Source organism: Sebastes umbrosus, chromosome 1 (genome assembly GCF_015220745.1).
Source record: "Sebastes umbrosus isolate fSebUmb1 chromosome 1, fSebUmb1.pri, whole genome shotgun sequence".
Lineage (NCBI taxonomy): Eukaryota > Metazoa > Chordata > Actinopteri > Perciformes > Sebastidae > Sebastes > Sebastes umbrosus.
The window spans coordinates 17,584,356-17,606,767 of record NC_051269.1 but is presented as its reverse complement, the minus strand read 5'-3'; the positions used below and the strand labels follow the sequence as shown (position 1 = coordinate 17,606,767).

Sequence of the window (22,412 nt, the reverse complement as noted above, 5' to 3'; positions counted from 1 at the left end):
AAAGTTCAGATCAATAAAATGATTAAAATCCACTTTAATTAAAAATCAAACTGTGCAGCTGGCATGCCTCTCACTAGTCACATTTTAGTATAATATATTGTTATTAGGACTGTGAAAGTTGACGTGATAACGCGATAACGCGTTAACGCAAATTCGTTTAAACTAATTTCTTTAACGCATCAACTCACCTTGCCATTTTTAGGTTGTAGCAGGCTCAGTTTTTAAAGCTAGAGTGAAGATACTGGCATCATATGAAACTAGAAAACCTAACCATTTCATACTAGCTTGTCAGGAAGGAGGCTAAATAATGCTCTAAATCTACGCAAAATTTTGGCGAGATAAAAAACCAGCATGGCCATAATCGAAGGGGTCCCTTGACCTCTGACCTCAGGATATATGAATGAAAATGGGTTCTATGGGTACCCACGAGTCTCCCCTTTACAGACATGCCCATTTTTTTTGCATATTTTTTATGCTAAATGCAGTACCTGTGAAGGTTTCTGGGAAATATTTGTCGTTGTTTTGTGTTGCTAATTGATTTCCAATAATAAATATATACATACATTTGCATAAAGCAGCATATTTGCCCACTGTCATGTTAATAAGAGTATTAAATACTTGACAAATCTCCCTTTAAGGTACATTTTGAACAGATGAAAAAATGTGTGATTAATTTGCAATTAATCGCGATTAACTATGGACAATCATGCAAATATATTAATCGATTGACAGCCCTAATCGTTACGGACTACATTATTCATCCATAGTATTCAACAAGGAATTCAAACTTACCTAAAATGAGGTTGACAAAACTTAGTGGTGCGATATCAAGTGCAAGGGAAGCTGAGTGATGAGCAGGTGTCCATCAGTCCTTCCCTCTCATGATCTCACTGTGCACAGAGCCCTGTGCTAGTAACAGTGCACTGCACTGTCCGATATGCTAATTCCCAGATGGGAAGGCGACCAGCAGCCTCCAGCTCAAGCAGCGTCGAGGACCGAAGCATCCCAGCCTCCGTCCGATGCCTGGATCAAAGTGGGGCTGCTCCTCTTCCTGCTTGCATAACAATACTCTAGACAGATCCTCTGCTGTGGTTGGTGCCCGTGGATCAGACTACTTAGGCAGCAGGCGCTTTCTCTGCCTTGCAAATGGACCTGGCGCTGCTCCAGTGACAAGTCTCTGTGAACAAAAGTGCTGAGCTAAAACTGGGACATGTACCTGGTGAAACACTCAGAAAACTGCCCATTAGTCTGAACTGTCTTGTCTCGCTCTCTCTCTCTCTCTCCTTCTAGCTGTCATAGTTCGGCTTGGCGGGTTGCATCTTTTCCGCCTGGCGCTCAGTGTCCTGAGTCACAGCCAGAGCCAGTGAACTAGACTTGATTTGAATTGTCACTGCATGTTTGTAGCTGGCCGCCTACAGGCTCCCTCAGTGGGAAATCTGGGCCAAAGGAAGCCGACTCAAGAGGTGTCAGCTCAGGAAAGAAAGGGAATGACAGCAGCGATGATGTGGTGACAGCATGGGCTCACACACACTTTTTTTCTCACATAATCTGTGAGGTGGGGGAATCACAAACTGTGACTAAGACAACCCCCCTGTGTTTTGCGAGGCCAAACATCGCAAAGTGACTCACACAAATCAACTTGCAAGGCAGAATATGTTGCAGGCCAAGGACATGTGGTGGAACATGACCAAATTTAGCGTGTGCCGAAGGCATTGAAACAACATGCACACTGGTGCGAAGATAGCTACGAGGCGGCGGGTGGTGTGACAGTGGGTTATGTTATATTCCCCACTTGCACATTTGGGCAAATTGCCTCTCCTTGAAGTTAAATCGCTCTGCAGCAGGATGACTAAAGTTCATGCGGAGAGATTATAGACTAGCAGCAGTTTGGATATTAGAGCTCTACATCCTCTGTGTTGAGTCACAGACAGGAGATAAGTGAGGATTACAGTCAAAGATGTGCACTGGCTGGACACAGAAATACTCAGAAACATGTAATTAATCTGCACACACACACACATTATGCTGTCTGACCTTGAGCGATACAAATTGCTATCTACATTATTACATCTCCCACACAGGGCTGAACATAATCACATCTTAATTAAAGGTGCCAAGATAAAGAATCAGTGGCTTCACAGGCAGGTACAAACAGCCTGAGTGAGTTGAACTGATATCAAAGTCCTTCATCCTTCGCCCTGCTCTCACAGCTTATTAACTATGCACTTCACACTCCAGTGCGTTCTGCGCGTTCTGCTTCACTTAATAAACCTTGTCACCTTTATAGTGTCAGCAGCAGCAGCAGCAGCAGCAGCAGCAGCAGCGCGGCTTTCAGCAAGAGGTGCAAGCCAAGAAGAGACATGCAGAAAGAGATCAAAAATCAGGGTGTGTCTCAACATCACTCAGCATAATCTCTGCCCATATGTGACCTCTACTGACTAATTTATGAAACTGCATCTCTTCACCTCTGATCATGGCCACGGTGCGTGCTGCAGAGCAGGAGTCAGCACATTACACTCGGTGAAACTGCTGCTTGTTGAATCAGACGGAGAGCTCCCTCTATACCCTGAACACAATTATCTAATTTCCTACCCCCCTGAAATGGGGGGCATCCAGTGATGTTTATTAGATGAATTAAAGGGTTATATTTTCATATCTTAATCCATCTAAATTACATTATGTGAAAACATTTGTTGGCATCTTGTGTTTGAGCAGCTTGCTTTTGTTTTCTCATACAGGCTTGGACTCCAGAAAGAACAAGAGCTTTATTGCTAAAAAGTTAAATTTAGGCGGATTAATGACTTGATTACTGGCGTCCCTGAACACTGTGGAGAAAAGGGCATTTAGTTTAATGAGAGGGATTTATGTCACTGTTGACCACATAATACAATATTCAAATAATAAGGCAGCAAAGTAGGGCTGCAAATAGGGGTGTCGCGATATACCGGTATTGACGATAACCATGATATTTAAAAATGAAATATTGATATCCTGTTAATAACACTCATGATAATATCATGTAAATAATCCAGCGCCTCATAAAATCATTTTATATATACAGTTATGGTTACAGGCTCTCTCCAACTCCCTACAATCGTATTTTGAGTGTAATTCATTTGCCAAAAAAAGAGAAAAAAAGCCCAATAAACAAGATAATTTTGACTGATAGCATGTTTTCTTTTTAATTTGATATATATATATATATATATATCATTTCACAATAATATCATTATTGTGATTTTTTTTGGCCACAATAATCATGTAGTGAAAATCTGATATTGTGACAGCCCTAGCTGCAACTAATGATTATTTTTTGATTGCAGATTTTCCTCAATTAACCGATTGGTCCATAAAAGATTAGGAACAAAAGTAAAAAGTACCCAATTTAAATGTCTTGTTTTGTCAGACAAAATCCAAAGATATGTGGTTACATATCATAGAAGACCAAGAAAAACAGCAAATATTAACAATGAAAGCTGAAACTTGTGCATTTTTGGGGCATTTTTGCTTAAAAAATTACTTTTTATGATCATTAGATGATCATAATAGTTGCTAATTGATCTCCTATCAATGCATTAATGGACTAATCCTTTCATCTCTACAGTAAAGTTAAAACACACATATAAAAATATGCACTTGGAAACTGCAAAATGAAGCTCCATGAGATTATTCTGACAAATATAAAATACATACAACATGAGCCAAAGCAGGGACCGTCAGCCGCAGTGGATTTAACACTAAACACAGCCATGCAGAAAGCCAAACACACCAACACGGTGACGGCTAAGCTGATATTCAAAACACATTGTCAGCGTGGAGTCAACTCACCTCCTCCAGCTCTTCCTCCTCACCTGACAACTTGGCAAAGCTTGTGTGTAGAAACGCTGCCAGAAGGGGAGACCATTACCAGGGGAGGAGCCCTGGCTTCAAGTCAGGTCAAAATGCAAAAAAAAAAAAAAAGAGACTGTGCTGAATTCCTCTACGAGACTCCAATAAGCCCTCAGCACTCCTCCGTACACTGATGGATGGATCACAGCCCAGCCTCTTATCCTCTCCTCTTCCTCTGGATTAAATCCATTGAGTCTCTGTCACTCTACTCCCCTCTTCCTCTCCTCTCCCTCTCTGTCATGAGCGTAATCACATGTGCACACACTACACAACAAGCCAAGGCGGATGTCCACAGAGCAGAAAACAGAGGGCTAGTGTTGGCCAATCGCAGGCTATAAATAGGCTTCTTGAGTTCATCATTGTCTCTTCGTATGATGGTGAAGAGCCTAGAAGGCTCGGAGAGAGGGAGGAAGAGGGCAGACCAAGCAGCAGCATTACTCTCTGCTGGCTCTTACTTCCCTCCTTGTATCGACCCTGAGTCTCCTTATCAGTTTCACCTTTCCTGATCCTCCTTGTCTGTATAGGGAGATATCTGAGCCGAGCTGGAAGCGCCAACATCCATGTTGTTGCTGAATGACGAAGCAAAATAAGGAATAAATGCTCCAGGAAACAGCAGGATGGCTTTGTAGTTACACTGACCATCCAGCCAGCTCTCATCATGTAAAGGTCACATGTGTGATGTGCTCTAATAAAGTGTGGGAGACAGTGAACCTCCTACGTGCACTATGAATGTCACAGTGGACAAGATCACCAGTAAAATGCCAACAATGCTCTCCATGTAGTTGCTATTGTGTCATGCACAAGTCCACATGCCCTTATAAAACATCCAAAACAGTGTTGCAGTGGTGAAATTACTTTAATTTGCTGTCCAGTGAAAATGTGCATCTGCAAAGTTGGTGATTTTTTTATTTTCTGAAGGATTATGTGTTCCTTTATTGTTGATGAAACCATTTTGGATCTTTTGAAAAATGCCGACACAAAGTTGAAAACAGGTTGAGATAATTTGTCAAAAAAGAATGTAACTTCTTACATATAAAAATCAAATAACTTTGTATAAAGACTCTGCAAATACAATGAGAGATGAGACATTTCATCATATAAAAAGAAATAAAGGCACAAAATGGACTTTGTCTTCAACCTCTCCTCAATCATATATAACACACAAAACCTTTTCCCCCTCAGGCAGACAATTAAACCTGTTTATAGATGATGGTAATGTACTTGAGTGCAACTGTGCACTCACAAGAAAATATGTTCCTAATTTAGGTTTGTACCAAACATCAACAGCCAGCGGGCAACCTCCGGGTCTGAAAAGTGAAGCCAATGCAGAAGTGCCTTAAACTTGCATTTATTCTAATAGCCAGCAGCTATTAGCCAATAGCCTCTAGTTCCAAAAATAAGTCTGATTGTATAGAAGTCTATGAGAAAATGACCCTACTTCTCACTTGATTTATTACCTCAGTAAATATTGTAAACATGAGTTTATGGTCTAAATCGCTAGTTTCAAGTCTTCTTCAATACAGCATGATGTTCATTTAGTAAATTATGGTCCCATTTAGAGTCAAATCGACCATAAAGCAGGGTATGCTTTAGGGCGTGGCTACCTTGTGATTGACAGGTCACTACCACGGTCTGGGAGTTGTCCGTGTTTTCGTCTTACAGCTTTAACCCTTTCATAGCGTGTTTTCAGTTCATGAACGTTAATTTTAACATTTTGGTCGCAAAATATCTTATTCAGAGTTCGTTGTACGTAGCTCCACCCTCTAGAGTCACTTCTGGTTCCAAAAACCAAGATAGCGACGGATAAAATGTCGAACTCGTGGTTTCAAAACGGCAGTCCACAAACCAATGGGTGCCGTTACGGTGACTACGTCCACTCCTTATACAGAATACAGTCTATGGTCTTTCCTTGTAAATATGCTTAATGTTGCACTAAGCATCACAGATATTACTCTGAAATATGTTCAGAAAATAAAACAGAAAAAATCATGCAAAAGATTTCACCCTATAATCCAGAGATGTCCATGCAAAATGTCCTATAAAATGCATTGTTAGGCCAAGTTATGATATGGTACGGTACAGTATATGACCGAAGAACACATACTGCCAATTTTCAAGTTTACAAATGATGATTCCCTTTAGCTGAGATATAGAATCTATGTGTCAAGTTAACATTACTAGAGAGAGAAATGTCTGATTGACCTACTGCCCCTCTGAGTCACACGGCTCACTTAAACTCATCAAGAAGGTCTCTGGAGACGGTGAGTAATCCACTGAGCAAGAGGGGACATCCCATGCACTCAGCAGAAACACCTTGTAGGGCATTAATTCATATATCGGACAGATTTATAGGACGTCCGCTTTAGATATCCCTGCTGCTCATCATGCTTTCTATTTTATTAAATGGGTGCAACACACAAAGCCACTGAGCATATCATGACAACATAGATGTATTACCCTACAGACAAATCCACTGCAGGGGCTGACATGAGGAAATGTCAGATGTGGTTAAGAGCAAGAAATCGCAAACAAATACAGTTATCACGAAATAAGAAGGCTGATTGCCTATCAACTTAACAAAACACGGTACTTCATGTTTCTGTATTCTCACTTTCAGTTATTCTATTTGTTTCCAGTGCAGCCTTTCAACTTTAAGGGTGTTTGAGGTTGTTCACATCCATATTTGGTGAGCAGTGTGGGACCTGCAGCCCTTTTTCTTCTTCATAATCCCCCAATTTTAAGACAATGCAGCCGGACAATGGTACCAAACCGACGTACAAAGCAACCAGGGAGGTTGTTGGTGCCAAACACTGGAATGCTTTTGACTTGGCGAATCAGTCATCTGACCTCAATCCCACTGATCATGTGTTTCACTTGCTAAATACCAGACAGATGGAAAAAAAGAAAAGAAAATTCCATGAAATAAGTGAGAAGGGGAGATGGCTGCAGTACTGAACTGACAGATCATCATCAGGGTGCCGGCTGCTGGCAAATTAAGCATTTCTGGCCACTTGGGGGCAGCAGAAACTGGTTTAAACACAACATTGACACTTTATAAATTGCTATGGTGAGCTTGATAGCAAGAGTTGCTTATTTACACATCGAGGAGACACGGGGCAACATTATCATTTATTCGCGTTTTTGGCCGTCTAATGAATGTAAGTCCAATACTCACTCTCATTTTAGCTCTGTTTTGGTCTCCACCAACTCCTGAGGGAAATATCTGGCTCTTCAGCTGCTAAATGTCTCACTATGTTCAACAGCTAGCCACTACCTGTGTCCATCTGCCATTCAAGACTGGGCAGGTAGTGTACAGTGAGTTTTTAGAGCTTTATACACAGATAGCAGCTGCCTGCTGAACTGGAAACGATCCTGATGAGACTGGTGAGACTGAACCAAAACAGTAAAGTTGTGGTCCAACGCAACCCATATAGAGTAATCTTAAGAACACCCTCTGTTGGACCACAAGGCAGAACTACTTCTAAACAGTCTGTCTCACTTATAGACTGTCCATTTTAAATTTGAACAGGTTCAATCACAGTTCAAATATTTAATATTTTCAATCTAAAAATCAAAGCCCCATTATAGAGGCTTTAAGTTTATATTGACTTGCAACTATGCACCTTATATTTTGGGGACTATGTATTAAAAGGTGTACAGTACCGACACGGTTCATGTGATGTGTACGTAGACGGCCTCAAATTAAAGCTCAGACTCGGCACTTTAACCTAATTGTTATTTCAAACTCAGTGTGCTTAATGATGTGATATTAGAGAGCCAACAAAACAAAGAAATCTGTCTGTGTGTGGTTATAAAGTCCATAATAATAGTTCCCTAAACACCTATAAATACACACCACATAATGTATTGCCTTTTCTAAAACTAACTGAGTGTGGCGATGCATCAGTGACGATCTGACCTTTCAAAGCAAAAAAAACAATTATTTGAAACATTCAAATTTGAATTGATCAAACTTATATTTACTGATGTTTTGCTACATTACTTTTATTGAAGTCCTCAAAACAGTTCCCTCTTCTTTCCATTCGGGGTCGCTAACGTGCAGAGTTACCTTGAACCTCAACGGTGTGGGCACCTTTATAGAAAAGTTAACATCCATCTGTTGCTTCTAACAAAATTAATCCTGACTGTTTTCTGGCAGAAGGTTTTGTGATTTCACCAAGATAGACAGTTTCTCATACATGGAGCTGGCGGATATCTCTGTCTTTCAGTCTCCCACCCTTTCACTGTGTTCCCATCAATTATTACTCTCACTATCTTTCTCCTCCTTTCCCTCCCTACATCTCTCTCTCTCTCTCTCTCTCTCTCTCTGTGTCCAGAGTGCTCCTCCCTCCGTTCATCCTCCCTCTGCCTCCCTTCATCAGACTAGTGTCTCTCCTCAACTCAGCCATCTCTTAACACCACTGAACAACCACAGAGAGGACCAGCCTTTCACCTCACTACAGGTAGGTTTGTTTAAGTTGTTAAGGATACAGAAAACATAGTTAAATATCTCAATACTTAAACTGTGGGATTTAATAGTAGAGTGACAAGTTGTTTGTAAGATTTTTTACTAGATCAAATTGGTCAAAATCAATTTGATCTTAGTAAAAATCAAAATCAAAGCAAATTTAATTTAAAAATGTTAGATTTGAGATGTAGAGACAAAGTTACTTTGAATCAAATAACTATAAAGTGTTGCTAGTTTGTATTAAATTAAGAGGCCTAACTTTAAAGTTGGACATTTCCTCTTATTGTCTTGGATAGAATGGGTTTATGCTTTAAACGTGTTTCCTCAGCATCAGTAGGAAACCAGATAAAAACCACCTTGAAAAAGGCGCCACTGCCACTGCAACAAAAACAGCTTGCTTATGGTGTTTTATAGTCACACTTGGAAACTAAAAGCTGAAATTCTGTTTGAGTAACTATTCTCAGACCATCTGCATTGTAGCTTGTTGGGTTGTCTGAGGTCACGACTGTTAAACATGCGTGATTACAAAATAAAATGCAGGGAATTTCCTGTTTATCCACAGCGATCTAGTAGATTGCTGACATTCTGTGTGGATGACGACCCTCATTACATGAGGTCATCGCCATAAAAAGACATTTAATATTGGAAACTCACACTACCCTGGTGTACTGTTAATACGGAGTGTATTCTGAGGTTATTTTTATCTTTTAGGAGGTGGTTTGGTGCTAACTGAGCCACGCCAGCAGGTATATTTTGCATTTTACAATCAGACAAGATGAGGGAAAGAAAGAGCAGAGCAAACTGGTGCCTCTCCTTTTATAGGTATTGTTGCACGTAGCCTCAAGTGTTGCAGATGGCCTCCGTCTGCTGAGCAACACTGATGAAGAAGAGAGACGTTATATACACAGTGAATGATAATGTACACAACCGTCTCTCCCTTCATGATTACAGAATGCCTTTCGGAGGAGGAAACAAGTGCGGCTGCTGCCAGAAAACCGTCTACTTCGCTGAGGAAGTGCAGTGCGAGGGGAAGAGCTGGCATAAATCCTGTTTTCTGTGCAGTAAGTATTAAAGTTCTCAGGTAATCTGTGCTTAATTCATCATCTATTGACCTCCAGTGCGTAAAACGACTCGGAAATCACAAGAAGTGCCAGGATGGAATGCAGAGTATTTGGCACCAGAGTAGGAAAGTGAGCATCTGCAGGTTTTCACTCAGACGTCTCGGCCCTTATTTGGAACCAGTGAAAACAGGACAAAAGGCTTGGTCTTCCTTATATGGCAGAGGAAGGTACATGCACACTCCCCCTCCAGCACAGACAAGTATTCATCTGAGCCAGCTACGCACATAGTGGGTTTCTTCTTTAAAATGTCACGCATAGTTTGTGGTGATGTCATGGCTAAACAGCTGTGGAAAAAAATATGTTTTTGAGAGTTTCGTTTCTTGTAGATGTTTGTGAGAGTAAAGAAAAACTAAATGGATTTCACGTCTAATTTGATTGTTTTTCCTCATTTTTCTTTGTTGTAAGTGGTCTGTAAGAAGAACTTAGACAGCACAACAGTGGCCGTCCATGTGGATGAGATCTACTGCAAATCGTGCTATGGCAAGAAATACGGGCCAAAAGGCTACGGCTTCGGAGGAGGAGCCGGCACTCTGAGTATGGACACCGGAGAGGGACTGGGGATCAAGCCTGAAGAGTGAGCAAAACAGCACTTCCTCCTCTTATTTGACTATTGAGATCAGTATAAAGCTATAAACTTTATATCCAGACTATAGGACAAAGTATATTTCATATAAAGTTTAACTTTTTGGAACAGAAAAGGGTGATTAAACAAAACAACATCTAATGATTGAAAAACAAAAAGGATCCACATATCTGTGTCAGCAACTCTTCTGAAGCAGTGTTTCAGAGATTTCATCCAGCTGTTCAGTTTCCTCCCTTACTGCCTTCTTTAAAGCTCTGGTTTCTCTCAACAGACAAGCTCCTCATCGCCCTACAAACAACCCCAATGCCTCAAAGTTTGCCCAGAAACCTGGAGGCCCAGATGTGTGCCCTCGCTGTGGGAAGACAGTGTACGCAGCCGAGAAGGTTGTCGGAGGAGGCAATGTAAGAAAGATCTACCGTTATCTCAGTTTATATGTACTTTAAATTAAGAATAAATGTGGATGATTTGTCAGTTTTCTGTACTGTATATGTATGGGCTTGAACCAACTCTCTGCTCTCTCATCAGTCCTGGCATAAAAGCTGCTTTCGCTGTGCCATGTGTGGCAAAGGACTCGAGTCCACGACCGTCGCTGATAGAGACGGGGAGATCTTCTGTAAAGGTCTGTGTGCAAATGATCAATTATTCATTTTTCCAGCATAAATGTCAAACATTCTCTCTTGGTCCATATTTTAAGAGGTACAGTGTGTAGGATTTGGCGGCATCTAGTGGTGCGGTTGCAAATTGCAACCAAGTGATTACTCTTCCGCTCACTCCTCCCTTTCCAAGACTGACGTAACGTGAGCTGTCGAGTGCAAAACCGTGTTAACGCAGTTTGCCTCGCTCAGAGGCCATCCTTAGAATAATAACACTACATTAGGAGCAACGGAAGTCAGACGGCGGCTGGGGGTACCACGGTTTTGCACTCTGCGGCTCAAGCTGAAGAGGACCCGCTCCTATGTAGATATGAAGGGCTCATTCTAAGCTAACGAAAACACAACGATTCTTAGTTTCAGGTGATTATACACTAATGAAAACAGAGTTATGAATATAATATTCCATTTCTGCTAAAAGATTCCCGAAACACACTGTTCCTTTAAAATATGAGGATTTGTCTTGTGTGACAATAAATCGAACATCTTTGGGTTTTGGACTGTTGGTCGGTCAAAAAAAAGTGCAAAATGGGAAAATTATTACATGAATGAATCAATACTGCATCAGAGTACATGCAGTTGTTTCATGATAGGCAGTATAATTGTATGACACATACTTCAAATATCACTGGTCGAGTTAAACCTCCACCGGTCACATCTGGTTGAACTTCAACCTGCAGCGCAGAAGCAGTTGCTCTAAATGACTTCAGACAAAGGCCCAACAGGTCAGCAGCCCCTCTGACCTTTTACCATTTAGTATATTTTTATTGATAATTGATCATGACTTCATGTATAAATAAACCAGCCGGCAACTTCAACACTCTAGTTCTGTAGTTCTGATTCTGTGACTCTGCAAATTGAGGTTTAATAAACCATTAGTCTGTCTGCCAGTGTTTTATGCACCGTGTTTCTCAGTCGTTGTAATTTCATTCACAGGTTGCTACGCAAAGAACTTCGGTCCCAAGGGGTTCGGCTTTGGTCAGGGTGCAGGAGCTCTGGCTCACTCCCAGTAGAGCCTGAAGCCTCGGCCCACCTTGGGACCGACATCGCTCTGATATCATCGCTTCCAGGATGCTTCAGTCAATATCCAGTCTATTTTACTCTGCCCGTTCACTCCAGCTAAAAAGGCAAAGAGGAATGAAAGAAGCGCACAACTCACCGCTTTTTGTACGAGTTCACCAAGTACATTTTGCTCTGTGTTGCATATTTGAATCTGGAATATGATGTCCTAGTTTTTGACCGCTTATAAAACCAGATACCATGCTAAATATTTAAAAACACACTAAAGTCTAACTCTGTTAGGATGTGCACATTGTGTGTGTTTAAACTGAGTGGTTAACAGGAAACAAATTAAACTGGTTGCAATACTAAAGAGACACTTCCACTGTGATAACAACAAATGTTGAGTTTGATTAACATCTGGATCAGTCGGCGTCTGAGCGAGAACAACACAAGATCAACGTGTTTCAAGACTGACAGCAGGCTCACATGATGCTTCAGTTACACTCAAGATAAAGCTTTCATTTCTGCCTTACATGTCAAATGGTGTACATATTGTCTTATGATGTGCTTCATTGCTGAGACACAAAATAAACATCAGGCAAAAAAATAAATAACACTGGAATTTTTTTATTCCGTGTGATGCAATGTTTGGCACGCTCTACACACTTGTCATTGTTCTTTTTACGGTTTGTGTCTGATGAAATCATCTTTTGGTTTATTGGGTGTGATTGTTATTCGTTCTAATCAACATCAAACAGAGCGAGATGCCAGCTGTTGTGGCGAACAACGGAGTCGCAGTGCTCAGCCCCGTCTCTGCCTGCACCGAGGAGTTGGCACACTGACCAGAGAGCCGGCCAGCTGTTTGTTTGTGTGAGTCACAACGACAGCAACACTATAGGTCTGAAATCCACAGCATTACACTGAGATCTGTTCCATGGTTTTCAAGTGTTTAGATTCATAATTTGTTTTATTTCTGACCCTCTAGACCTTTAAAAATTGATACACATTTGATCTAAATGTCCGGCTGTAAGTATGAAAATACCATGGACGTGTAGTTAAATTCCCTTCAGCCCTTCACCCACCAGAGGGCAGTAGAGAGACCTGATCTCACAGTAAGAGATCAGGTGAAATGATTAATAGATTTCTAAAAAGTCTTGTTTACTTGAAAAAATAAAGCATAAAAGCATATTTATATAATTTACAATGATGCAAATTGAATCTGCATCACTTTGATGGTATTTTTTTTGTCATTTTATATCAATACATTTTGTTTTGTGATGTGTTATTTTTTCAGAGTATCTTATTATCCAAACTGAACTGTTCATTCACTAAACTGCTCCCCCAAACAGCATTTGTCCACTCATAGCTTAGCAACTGTAGCGAGCCACAGCAGCTGTCTGTCAAGCTTTGGATTTCTCCGCATGTTGAAGTGGTGTGTTTGGGGCTGTAGTGAGAGCAACACTAAAACCAAACACACAAAAACACAAGAGCAAAAGTGTAAGGAAAGGATTAAACACTGCGTTTGTCTGCTCTAACCATAGACTGTATAAGAAGCGGACGTAGTCGCCGTGACGTCACCCATTGGTTTGTGGACTGCCGTTTTGAAGCATTGAGGTCTGCATTTTGGCCGTTGCCATCTTGGTATATTGGAACCAGAAGTGACACGAGAGGATGGAGCTAAGCACAACCGAATGCTGAATAAGACATTAATAGGCAACCAAAATGTTACAATTAACTATCATGAATTGAAAACACACTGTGAAAGGGTTAAAGTTGTATGACGAAAACATGGACAACTCCCACATCGTGGTAGCGACCCGTCAATCACAAAGTAGCCAGGCCCTAAAGCATCCCCTGCTTTATGGTCTATTTGACTCTAAATAGAACCATCATTTTCTAAATGAACATCATGCTGTATTGAAGAAGACTTGAAACTAGTGATTGAGACCATAAACTCATGTTTACAATGTTTACTGAGGTAATAAATCAAGTGAGAAGTAGGGTCATTATCTCAAAGACTTCTTTTTGCAACCAGATGAGTCGCCCCCTGCTGGCTATTAGAAAGAATGCAGGTTTAAGGCACTTCTGCAGTGGCTTCACTTTTCAGACCTGGACGTTGCCCACTGGCTCGAACAGTTAGCATGCCCAGCTAACTAGCTGACTACCAAAAGTAGTAACGGAGCATTACTTCTGGGGAACATTTCATACTAAATTATTTTGTGGGGTTACGGGTTATGTGGGGAAAAAAAGCCCCGTTCACAACTAGTATCCTCTGTGTACTATTCCCAGACCGTGTGGGAGCCGGTCCTGGATGCTAACGAGTTTAGGTCAATGTTAGCAGCTCCGTCCTGCCCTGTATTGCATTTGGGGATGTTTACATGATTTTATTAGCTTTATTAGCTATTAGCAGTGTAGCTACAGCTAACAAAATTTGCTAGCAACAGCCAGAAAAAGTCAATGGCCACTGGCTAGAAATGATAAGTCTGGATTAGTCTACCTGTGTCTGAAATCAAGCACTCATTGTTTTGAAAATCACTACAAATGTTGATGGTAAATATGCTGCCGTCATTATTGTAAAGTGCATATGTGCAAAAACGAGAAGCTTGACAGATGTTGCAACAATAACTAAGGGAGCGAGGCTTAGGGAACGGTCAACTTCCTTTCATATGAGACTTTACATTAACAATACATTTTGAATAAGAAATTAAACCAAATACTGCTGTTGTTACACATTCACATAATACACACAAATAACAGCTGAATGATCCAGCTGCAGCGAACGTTTTATATTGTTAAAGACTTATAGAATAATGTATTTTACAGCATGAGAAACTACTGTAATGTAATCCACTGGCATCTGAATATATGAGTCAGTGCTCAGTTTCCTAGAGACAGTCCAGCCAACACACCCAGCACTTTGTTAATCCTGCTGCCATATATATACTGTGGAATTATAATCAGCTGCCATGAGCCAACAGCCTGGATCTCAGTGTCATAAATCTAATCAGCATCGGGGACTTTAAAGTCCTGACTCAGCGAGAGCAAAAGAACAGTCCCGCAAATTTTAACTATCTAACTCTACTCCCCCCAAAAACCAGTGCTAAATTAATCATCTTCGTACACCCAGAGATTCATTTCACTAAAGAGACTGATTCAGCACTAGCAGTATTCCCAAAGGTAGTGTCCCATCCTTGATGATAGTTTGAACATTGCACAGTGCCTCTCTATAAATATGAATCTGTAATAAATAGCAGGACTAGTGGACCAGCAGGTCACAGTCACCGGGGTCTCAAGAGGCTGACAGCTCGCCAGTTATCCCATTGAACTGCCTGCTGCTCCACGGTAAGCAGGAGACAAAGCAGCAGCAGCCACACATGTTACCATATGTCAAGCATGTGTTCAGTGTAAAGTGCAGCAGCATTAAAATACTGTTAATATGCATACTTGTTTTGTCCTACCAGAGACAGTTCAGAAAGGAGACGGCGCACTGAGAGTCAGTTTCCTGTATCTGTGTCACGTGGCATGTCCTGAGTCTATTAACTCCAATGGGAGAAGTGAATGTGAACACAGATGTTGACCGATTCTTTCACCCCATAGTCACCAAAGTAAATATTGGACCTATTTTTCCCAAGCCACATATCTTTTGAATATTCGGACACTAAAATGTCATTTTTCAGACGGACAAATCAAGAGAAAATTAACTTTGTTCGAGACCTCCCTGTCTCAGCAACACACTCTTGCGACATCTGGAAACTTACGTTCACGAACGCCCTTGCTAACTCATTTTCGTAATGCTAAATATAGCTGTTAGCTGTGTAAAAATATAATGTTAGCAAGAGAAAATATAATAAATTATTCATCCATCCACACGGTGTTCACAAGTTAACACTTCCAAACAAGGTGGGGTGATGTGGGGGGTGGGGTGAGGCGAACACCGTGACAAGTGACTGCGCTCACTTAGGAGACAGTTATTGTTATCTTTGATATAGAGTATCTTTGGCCCGACCAACAGTTCATACAAGAGAGGTAGAAACCGAAAAAAAGCATCAAATATCTCCATTGAAGAAACTGGGATTTGTGAATTTTTCCTTGAAAAAAGACTGCAATGATTAAGCAATTACCAAAATAGTTGTAGATCATTTATCCATTTATTGACTCTTATTTTTAATTTTAAGAACTTTTTAAAAATTTTATTTTAAGAAAAAGTAGCGACAAATCTAGTGACTTTTTGGTACTTTTCCTTGGAGAGAGCTGTTAATAACGCAATCCTCCATCCCCTTTCCTGGCTGTGGCTTCTGTACAGGTTTATGATTTGAGAGCTTAGATGAGATATGTGAAAACGACATGGTTAATTGTTCTGGTCTTGTGGTACCGACAGGCAGCACTTGTAGTCCAGGAACACTAAGCTTTTGTTAATTTATATTCCCACGACTCAGATCAATCAAATGAAAGCAGCAAGAGTCCACAGCTTTCCATTTTTTTTAGTCATGGCGTGGCTCTATGGGTGGCAACGTCAGTCTCTCCGTCTGTCGGTCGGTCCACTGCTTCGGTTACCTTCAGATCAAAGCTGCCGTATCATTAAGAAGTGTTACTGTGCATCTGACAAACCGGACTTCTAAGTTTGTGCCACAAGCTGAAGACAATTAAATCTCTAACACAAACCAGACACAAGGAATTCTGTGAATTAATTTAAGGACTTTCATTCATTCCTCGCATGAGTGAACTGAGCACGTAGATCTGTGTTTATATTCTGCAAACTCTACACCAACTCCAAATACAAAGCGTGCCGTGCACACATACAGTAGAAAGCTGGGACCCAGAATCAAAGAGTGGCAGCATCACATGGTGCTGCAATCTGTCTATGTATAGTTGTTTGCCATAGCTAAATGTATAGTGGAAACTGCATTCCTGCCTTAAAACCACGGCTTAGCATTGTCTGCAGCCATTATTCTAATCAGACCGACGGGGCCCTGCAGTACCAGGGGGTCAGGACTCATCTCCAACATCACTCTCAGCAGCCAGAGAAAATCTCAAATCAAATCACAAGACAAACTGTTTGGATATGGCTGCTTTAAGTTTGCTCCAATATGGGGGAAAAAGCTTTCTGGATACAGCAGCAGCAGCTGTCCGTTAGGATGAACAAAGCCGGCGTACTAGAGAAGAGAAGATCCTACCGAGAGCTGTAAATAGTTTGCACATGTAAAAAGAGGAAAAACAGATGAACAACTGAGTGAAAACCGCTGAAGTGAAAGTTGTTTATCGCGTCCTGGCGCACAGAAAGATTCACACACATTTCTTATAAAGAAGCAGAGAGATCTGTCAACGCAACAGGAGCATCACAACCACTGTTATCCTGAGACCACCCCCTCTCATAGTGTGTGTGTGTATTTGTGTGTGTATTTGTGTTTTCTATTTAAGTCTCGATGTGATAGAGAGGAGGGACAAAGGGCAGCAGGAGATAAATATTCTGGTGCATTCTTCTCTCCATCACTTTGTGTCTCTGTCTGCATCCACAGCATCTACACAGAAAGGTAAGACTACACTTCATCAATTAAACTGATAGTTATTAGTTGTGTGTAAATTATTTCCCCCCCATTCAGTGTTAAAGGTTGTGGTGGTTTGATCTGAGGACTGAATTTTCTTTGTATTTGAGCAATTAGATTAGTTATTAAATAAAATATTGGTATTCAGAATCAAAGTATGTAAAATAATCTGAGTTTTAAAAGTTTCTTCTACATTTGCAACTAGAAAATTATTTTGATCATCCAAAAAGATCTACAGAATGTCATCAATATTAAAAAGAAAAACACAAAATGTCCATCACAAGTTCCCAGAGCCTGGTGACATCTTAAAATGTTTTGTTTCGTCTGACCGAGAGTCCAAAACCCAAAGATGAAAACCAGCAAATATTCATATTTGAGATGCTGGAACCAGACATTTTTTGCTATTTTTACTTAAAAAATGTATTAATTTCCTGTTGATTAACTCATTGATTAATCAATAAATTGTTTCAGTTCTAATTTCATAAAAAAAGTTTTAAATAGAAATCGCATTGCTTCAATTATGACGACTCTCTAAATCACTGTTAATATCACATAATCAAAAATTAAATGTAACTTCATTGTAGAACACTGAAGGGCGATATAGATACAATCTTCTATCAAAGTATATGTAGTTCTATATTGCAGTATTACAGATAGATATACAGTATATTGTGAAAGTAAAATTTCTGAAAAATGAAGGTACTTCACCACATTCATGCAAAATAAAAAAAAATAAAAAAAATATAGTATTGTTATAAATCAGTCAGCTTTAATGATTTGCAACAATAGACCTAAAATAGACCCAGAGATATTAAAAGGGAGAGATGCCAGCGTATAAATGGTATGGTAAAATCTAAAGTTGAAATGATTAGTCACTTAGTAGATCGACAGAAAAATAATCAACTATTTTGATAATGAATCAATCAATGAAGAAATATTTATATATAAAACAAAATGCTAATTCCAGCATTTAAATTGTGAGGATAATATGCTTTTCTATTCTTTGTCTTATGTGGTAGTGAACTGAATTTCTTTAGGTCATGAAATGTTGGTCAGACAAAACAAGCAATTTGATATCTTATAGACCAAACTATTAATCAAGAAAACAATCAGCAGATTAATAGATACAGCCCTACAAACATCTCAAGATATGTTTCATCCAAAGCTATATAAAACATGCACATTATTTTTTTATCCTTATAACATTTATTAATGGGCCTTGGTAAAGTCAACTGGCCATTCTTAAAAAAGTTCAGTCAGTGCTGTTCTGAGAATTGGGGACCCTTGTCTATATTTGTTTCTTTATCCATGCAGACGGGAAGTGGGGGTGAATGTTATCTAACTGGAACAGCTACCATGTTGGGCCCACGCATGTCTGCCATCACTTTGCTCTCTAGCAGATGACTATGCTATCAGCACCGGGAGGTGACTGGATGATTTAGTCCAGCAGGCCTTCCTACGAGTAAAACTCTACAATGCCTGATAAACAAAATATAAACAAACAAGTTTGGCCATGTGAACAAACAAGTCTTTTAGTAATTCAATATACAAATCATTGTTAAAGAATAATAAAAGCAATGGAGTAATATTTAACACTAGATAGCAGCTTTAAAAGATCAATGTATCTCTATATATACTGTATATTTCCATTCTTGTAACACTATACGGTCAACGGTGTATTGGTATGTATCTAAAGTGGAGCTAAAAGGGAAACCATAGTTAAGACCCACCGGGGCACTCGACCCAAGTGGTCCCCACTGTTGAGCACTTCAGAGGCAAAATGTTTTATTTTTGTCTTCCAGGGGGAATTGAAATAGCCAAGATGCCAGAGAAAGCGTGAGTGTATTGTGTTTCTGTTATTGTTTCCATTTCCAAATGACAGTATCAGTTTCATACAGCAAAGGGAATTTATCTATAGAGATGCATCATGTAATATAATACGGAAAATTATCACATACAGTTCATTAAGAGTGTTGCTATCTGCAGTTGAATGCTAATGCTACATTTCTGTGTCCTCTCTTTATTTTCTACCCACAGACCTGAGGTAAGATTTCACACACTATAGTAATCTAATAATTTAGCAGGCGCACATATTAAGATTATCGCTGGGCTACTAAAATGTCACACTACTTTTTTCTTTTAATTGTTCTTTTTGCAGAGGAAATCTAAAATCTCAGCTTCTCGCAAGCTCATGCTGAAGGTGAGTCCACAGTCCGATTTGCACAGGTTGTATCATCTAGGGCTGCACCTAACGATTGTTTTCATTGTTGATTAATCTGTTGTTTGGTCTAAAAAATTTCAGAAAATTGTGAAAAATGTCGATCAGTGTTTTCCAAAGCCCAAGATGACGTCCTCAAATGTTTTGTTTTGTCCACAACTCAAAGATATTCAGTTTACTGTCATAGAGGAGTAAAGAAACCAGAAATTATTCACATTTAAGAAGCCTGAATCAGAGAATTTAGACTTTTTTTTTCTTTTTTTTAATTGCTCAAACCAATTAATCGATTATCAAAATAGTTGGCGATTAATTTATAGTTGACAACTAAACAATTAACCGATTAATCATTGCAGCTCTAGTATCTCCACAGCAAATCAAACAGTTAAATGTACTTTGTGTTTGGTATTTCAGAGCATGATGGTGGCCAGGGCCAAGGAGGAGCTGGAGCAGGAGTGGGAAGAAAAAGAGGAACAGAAAGCAAAGTACCTGGAAGAAAAATCTCCTGCGATTCAGATCTGTAACATGTCCCTACAAGAGCTACAGGTAGAATTTCACATTTACTGCAGAGTTGTTCATATTTGCTAAAAAACTCTGTAAATTATTTAGCAATAAAATGTTGCTAAAGATCTCTGTTATTTCTCTCAAGAGGTAATAAAGGGGTAACTTGTGTCTAACTGACTAATGGGGACAACAATTTCTGATATTGGTCCAGTATTGAGGGAGAACGCTGTGAGCGAGCTGCAATGTATTCCTATTGGGGCAAGCTGGCACCATCATTTCCGTCCACTGAAGTCCTTGTTTTTGCCATGACAGGCTCTGATTGTTATCATAAGTATCTGACATTATGGAAAGAGTCTCGCTCAAGGAGAAAACTCGTTCTGAAATCTCATGAAGACAACAGTGCAATAGTGGAATACGTCCTTGGTGGAAACGCAAGTGCCAGCCGGCAGAGTTTGTTGTGTTAGAGTACAGAAAGCGTAGCTTTATGTTATGATTTTGATGATTTCAACAATGGTCTATGAATTTGATGGCCAACCATATATATTTGAGTCAGACTTGACGGATATTCAGATTTCACAACGAGACTTATTGAGCGGGACTTGGACACAATAACAAACAGAATGTGAAAGGTTATTTCTCTGTAGGGTCCTTTCCATAATGTTGTCAGACACTTAATAATAACAATCTGAGGATGTCACTGGCAAAAACAAAGCACTTTCAGTGGACGTAATGTTACATTGATGCTACTCACTTGCCCTTGCAGCTCGTTTTCACGGTGAAAAATACCGAACTTACCCTTTAACATCCACTTCCTCTTATTTTCTTTTTAGACGTTATGTGAAGAGCTGCATGCCAAAATAGACGTGGTGGACGAGGAGCGGTATGATATCGAAGCCAAAGTCTTGCACAACACCAGAGAGGTAACTGAACACCAGTTGAGGAAGTTAACAATGAAAAGCTTTGATAATTTACACACCAACAACAAAAACAGTAATTATACTCATATCTCAAAGTTGACATGTTGACATAGTCCAACAAGTACTTTATGTCAAAACACCAAGACAGTTTAACTTTAAAATCAACTGATTCAACAATGGGACAGTTGAATAGCTGTCACTGTCTGAGGCAAATGATTTACACCACCTTCCTCTCTCCAGATCAAAGACCTGAACATCAAGGTGGTGGACCTGCGGGGGAAGTTTAAGAGACCCAGTCTGAGAAGGGTGAGGGTCTCTGCTGACGCCATCCTGCGCTCCCTACTGGGCTCCAAACACAAGGTCTCTTTGGACCTGCGGGCTAATCTTAAATCAGTCAAGAAGGAAGACACAGAGAAGGTGAGTTTGAGAAAAGTTCAAAGATACAGAGATGATTCAGCCAAAAGACAATTACACAATCCTGATTTATTCACATGGCCCACAGTGAGCAACTCTGGCAGAGATGTTTCCCATGGTGATAATTTATGTAGCACTTTAAGTGTTTGGCTGATTTTCAGTCAGACAGCGTGTGAAACTTATTAATGAGCTTTCTCAGCTTGCCAAAACTAAATTAAAAACCACTGGTGCGTAAGGTCAAGATATCAGGTTATGTTCAACAACGACTCTTCTATCTTCTATGTTTGTTTCATGGCTGAATAGAAATGTCATGTATCCAACACCTTCAGTCCAACACCACACTGGGAAAGGCTTTACAGAAGTCTGTGTGTTTCTCTCTGTGCAGGAGAAGACAGCAGAGGTGAGTGACTGGAGGAAGAATGTGGAGGCCATGTCGGGCATGGAGGGCCGCAAGAAGATGTTTGATGCAGCGGTGGGCCAAAACCAGTAGCTGGCTTTCATCTCACATCAAATACCATCACTTGAAAAAAAAACAGGAAGGGCAGAATATAGCACAAAACATGAATGCATAAACTCTGGAGCACTTCACAGGGTCACAGAGAGTTCTTGGTATACTTTACATCAGACCGGAATTACGTCACCCAGAGTAGGCTTATATGACCATGCCACCTTTGGGGGGATAACAATCCCGCGTCCCTCCCTCCATGTCTCCAAACTTCTACTTTAAACAAACCGGTAATAGTAATAACGCTATGCCGAAGAGTTGCTGTGTAGTTGGTTGCACCAACAATAAATCCAAAAACGCTGATCCCAGATTTGTTCCCCTGCTACTGTATAGACCAGACCAGCATGGCGTCATCGCCGAGGCTGCGCTCCCTTTTGGGGGAGCTGTCAGGAGAGAAAATGGAAAATGGAAAATGACTAAAAGGTGTTGTGTAGTAGGTTAACCGATACGTTATTATTCACTGTCAGTTTGGTAAATCGCTAAACGAAGCTAGTGACAGTGACTAGCATGGTTAGCTAACGTTATAGCTTGAGTAGGCGGCTGCTGTAGTAATATAGTCATACTTTAACGTTATAGCATCATCAGACTGTCGTGTCCAACTA

General features: G+C 40.2%; 3 protein-coding genes across 14 annotated transcripts in view; 2 read left to right on the top strand and 1 right to left on the bottom strand.

Moving 5' to 3' along the window:
• Positions 1 to 1,274, bottom strand: part of nav1b (neuron navigator 1b) — an 85,951-nt gene extending 84,677 nt beyond the window's left edge. For 5 of the 12 annotated variants that reach the window (XM_037767363.1, XM_037767371.1, XM_037767389.1 and 2 more), the window contains exon 1: positions 793 to 1,273. The gene's annotated coding sequence lies outside the window, so the exon portion shown is untranslated. Of the gene's footprint in view, positions 1 to 792 lie in introns of all 12 variants that reach the window. The other 7 variants (XM_037767355.1, XM_037767415.1, XM_037767432.1 and 4 more) reach the window with 3 other exon arrangements.
• Positions 1,275 to 8,197: 6,923 nt separating this feature from the next.
• csrp1b (cysteine and glycine-rich protein 1b) lies at positions 8,198 to 12,373 on the top strand. Its single transcript, XM_037767489.1, has 6 exons — positions 8,198 to 8,351; positions 9,308 to 9,417; positions 9,883 to 10,051; positions 10,332 to 10,461; positions 10,586 to 10,679; positions 11,647 to 12,373. The coding sequence occupies exons 2-6, from the start codon at positions 9,309 to 9,311 to the stop codon at positions 11,721 to 11,723; spliced, it is 579 nt and encodes a 192-aa protein (XP_037623417.1). The 5' UTR covers positions 8,198 to 8,351; position 9,308; the 3' UTR covers positions 11,724 to 12,373.
• Positions 12,374 to 17,158: 4,785 nt separating this feature from the next.
• Positions 17,159 to 22,114, top strand: LOC119486936 (troponin I, slow skeletal muscle-like). Its single transcript, XM_037767498.1, has 8 exons — positions 17,159 to 17,243; positions 19,058 to 19,091; positions 19,293 to 19,299; positions 19,414 to 19,455; positions 19,885 to 20,016; positions 20,805 to 20,894; positions 21,132 to 21,308; positions 21,691 to 22,114. The coding sequence occupies exons 2-8, from the start codon at positions 19,078 to 19,080 to the stop codon at positions 21,793 to 21,795; spliced, it is 567 nt and encodes a 188-aa protein (XP_037623426.1). The 5' UTR covers positions 17,159 to 17,243; positions 19,058 to 19,077; the 3' UTR covers positions 21,796 to 22,114.
• The last annotated feature ends 298 nt before the right edge of the window (positions 22,115 to 22,412 follow it).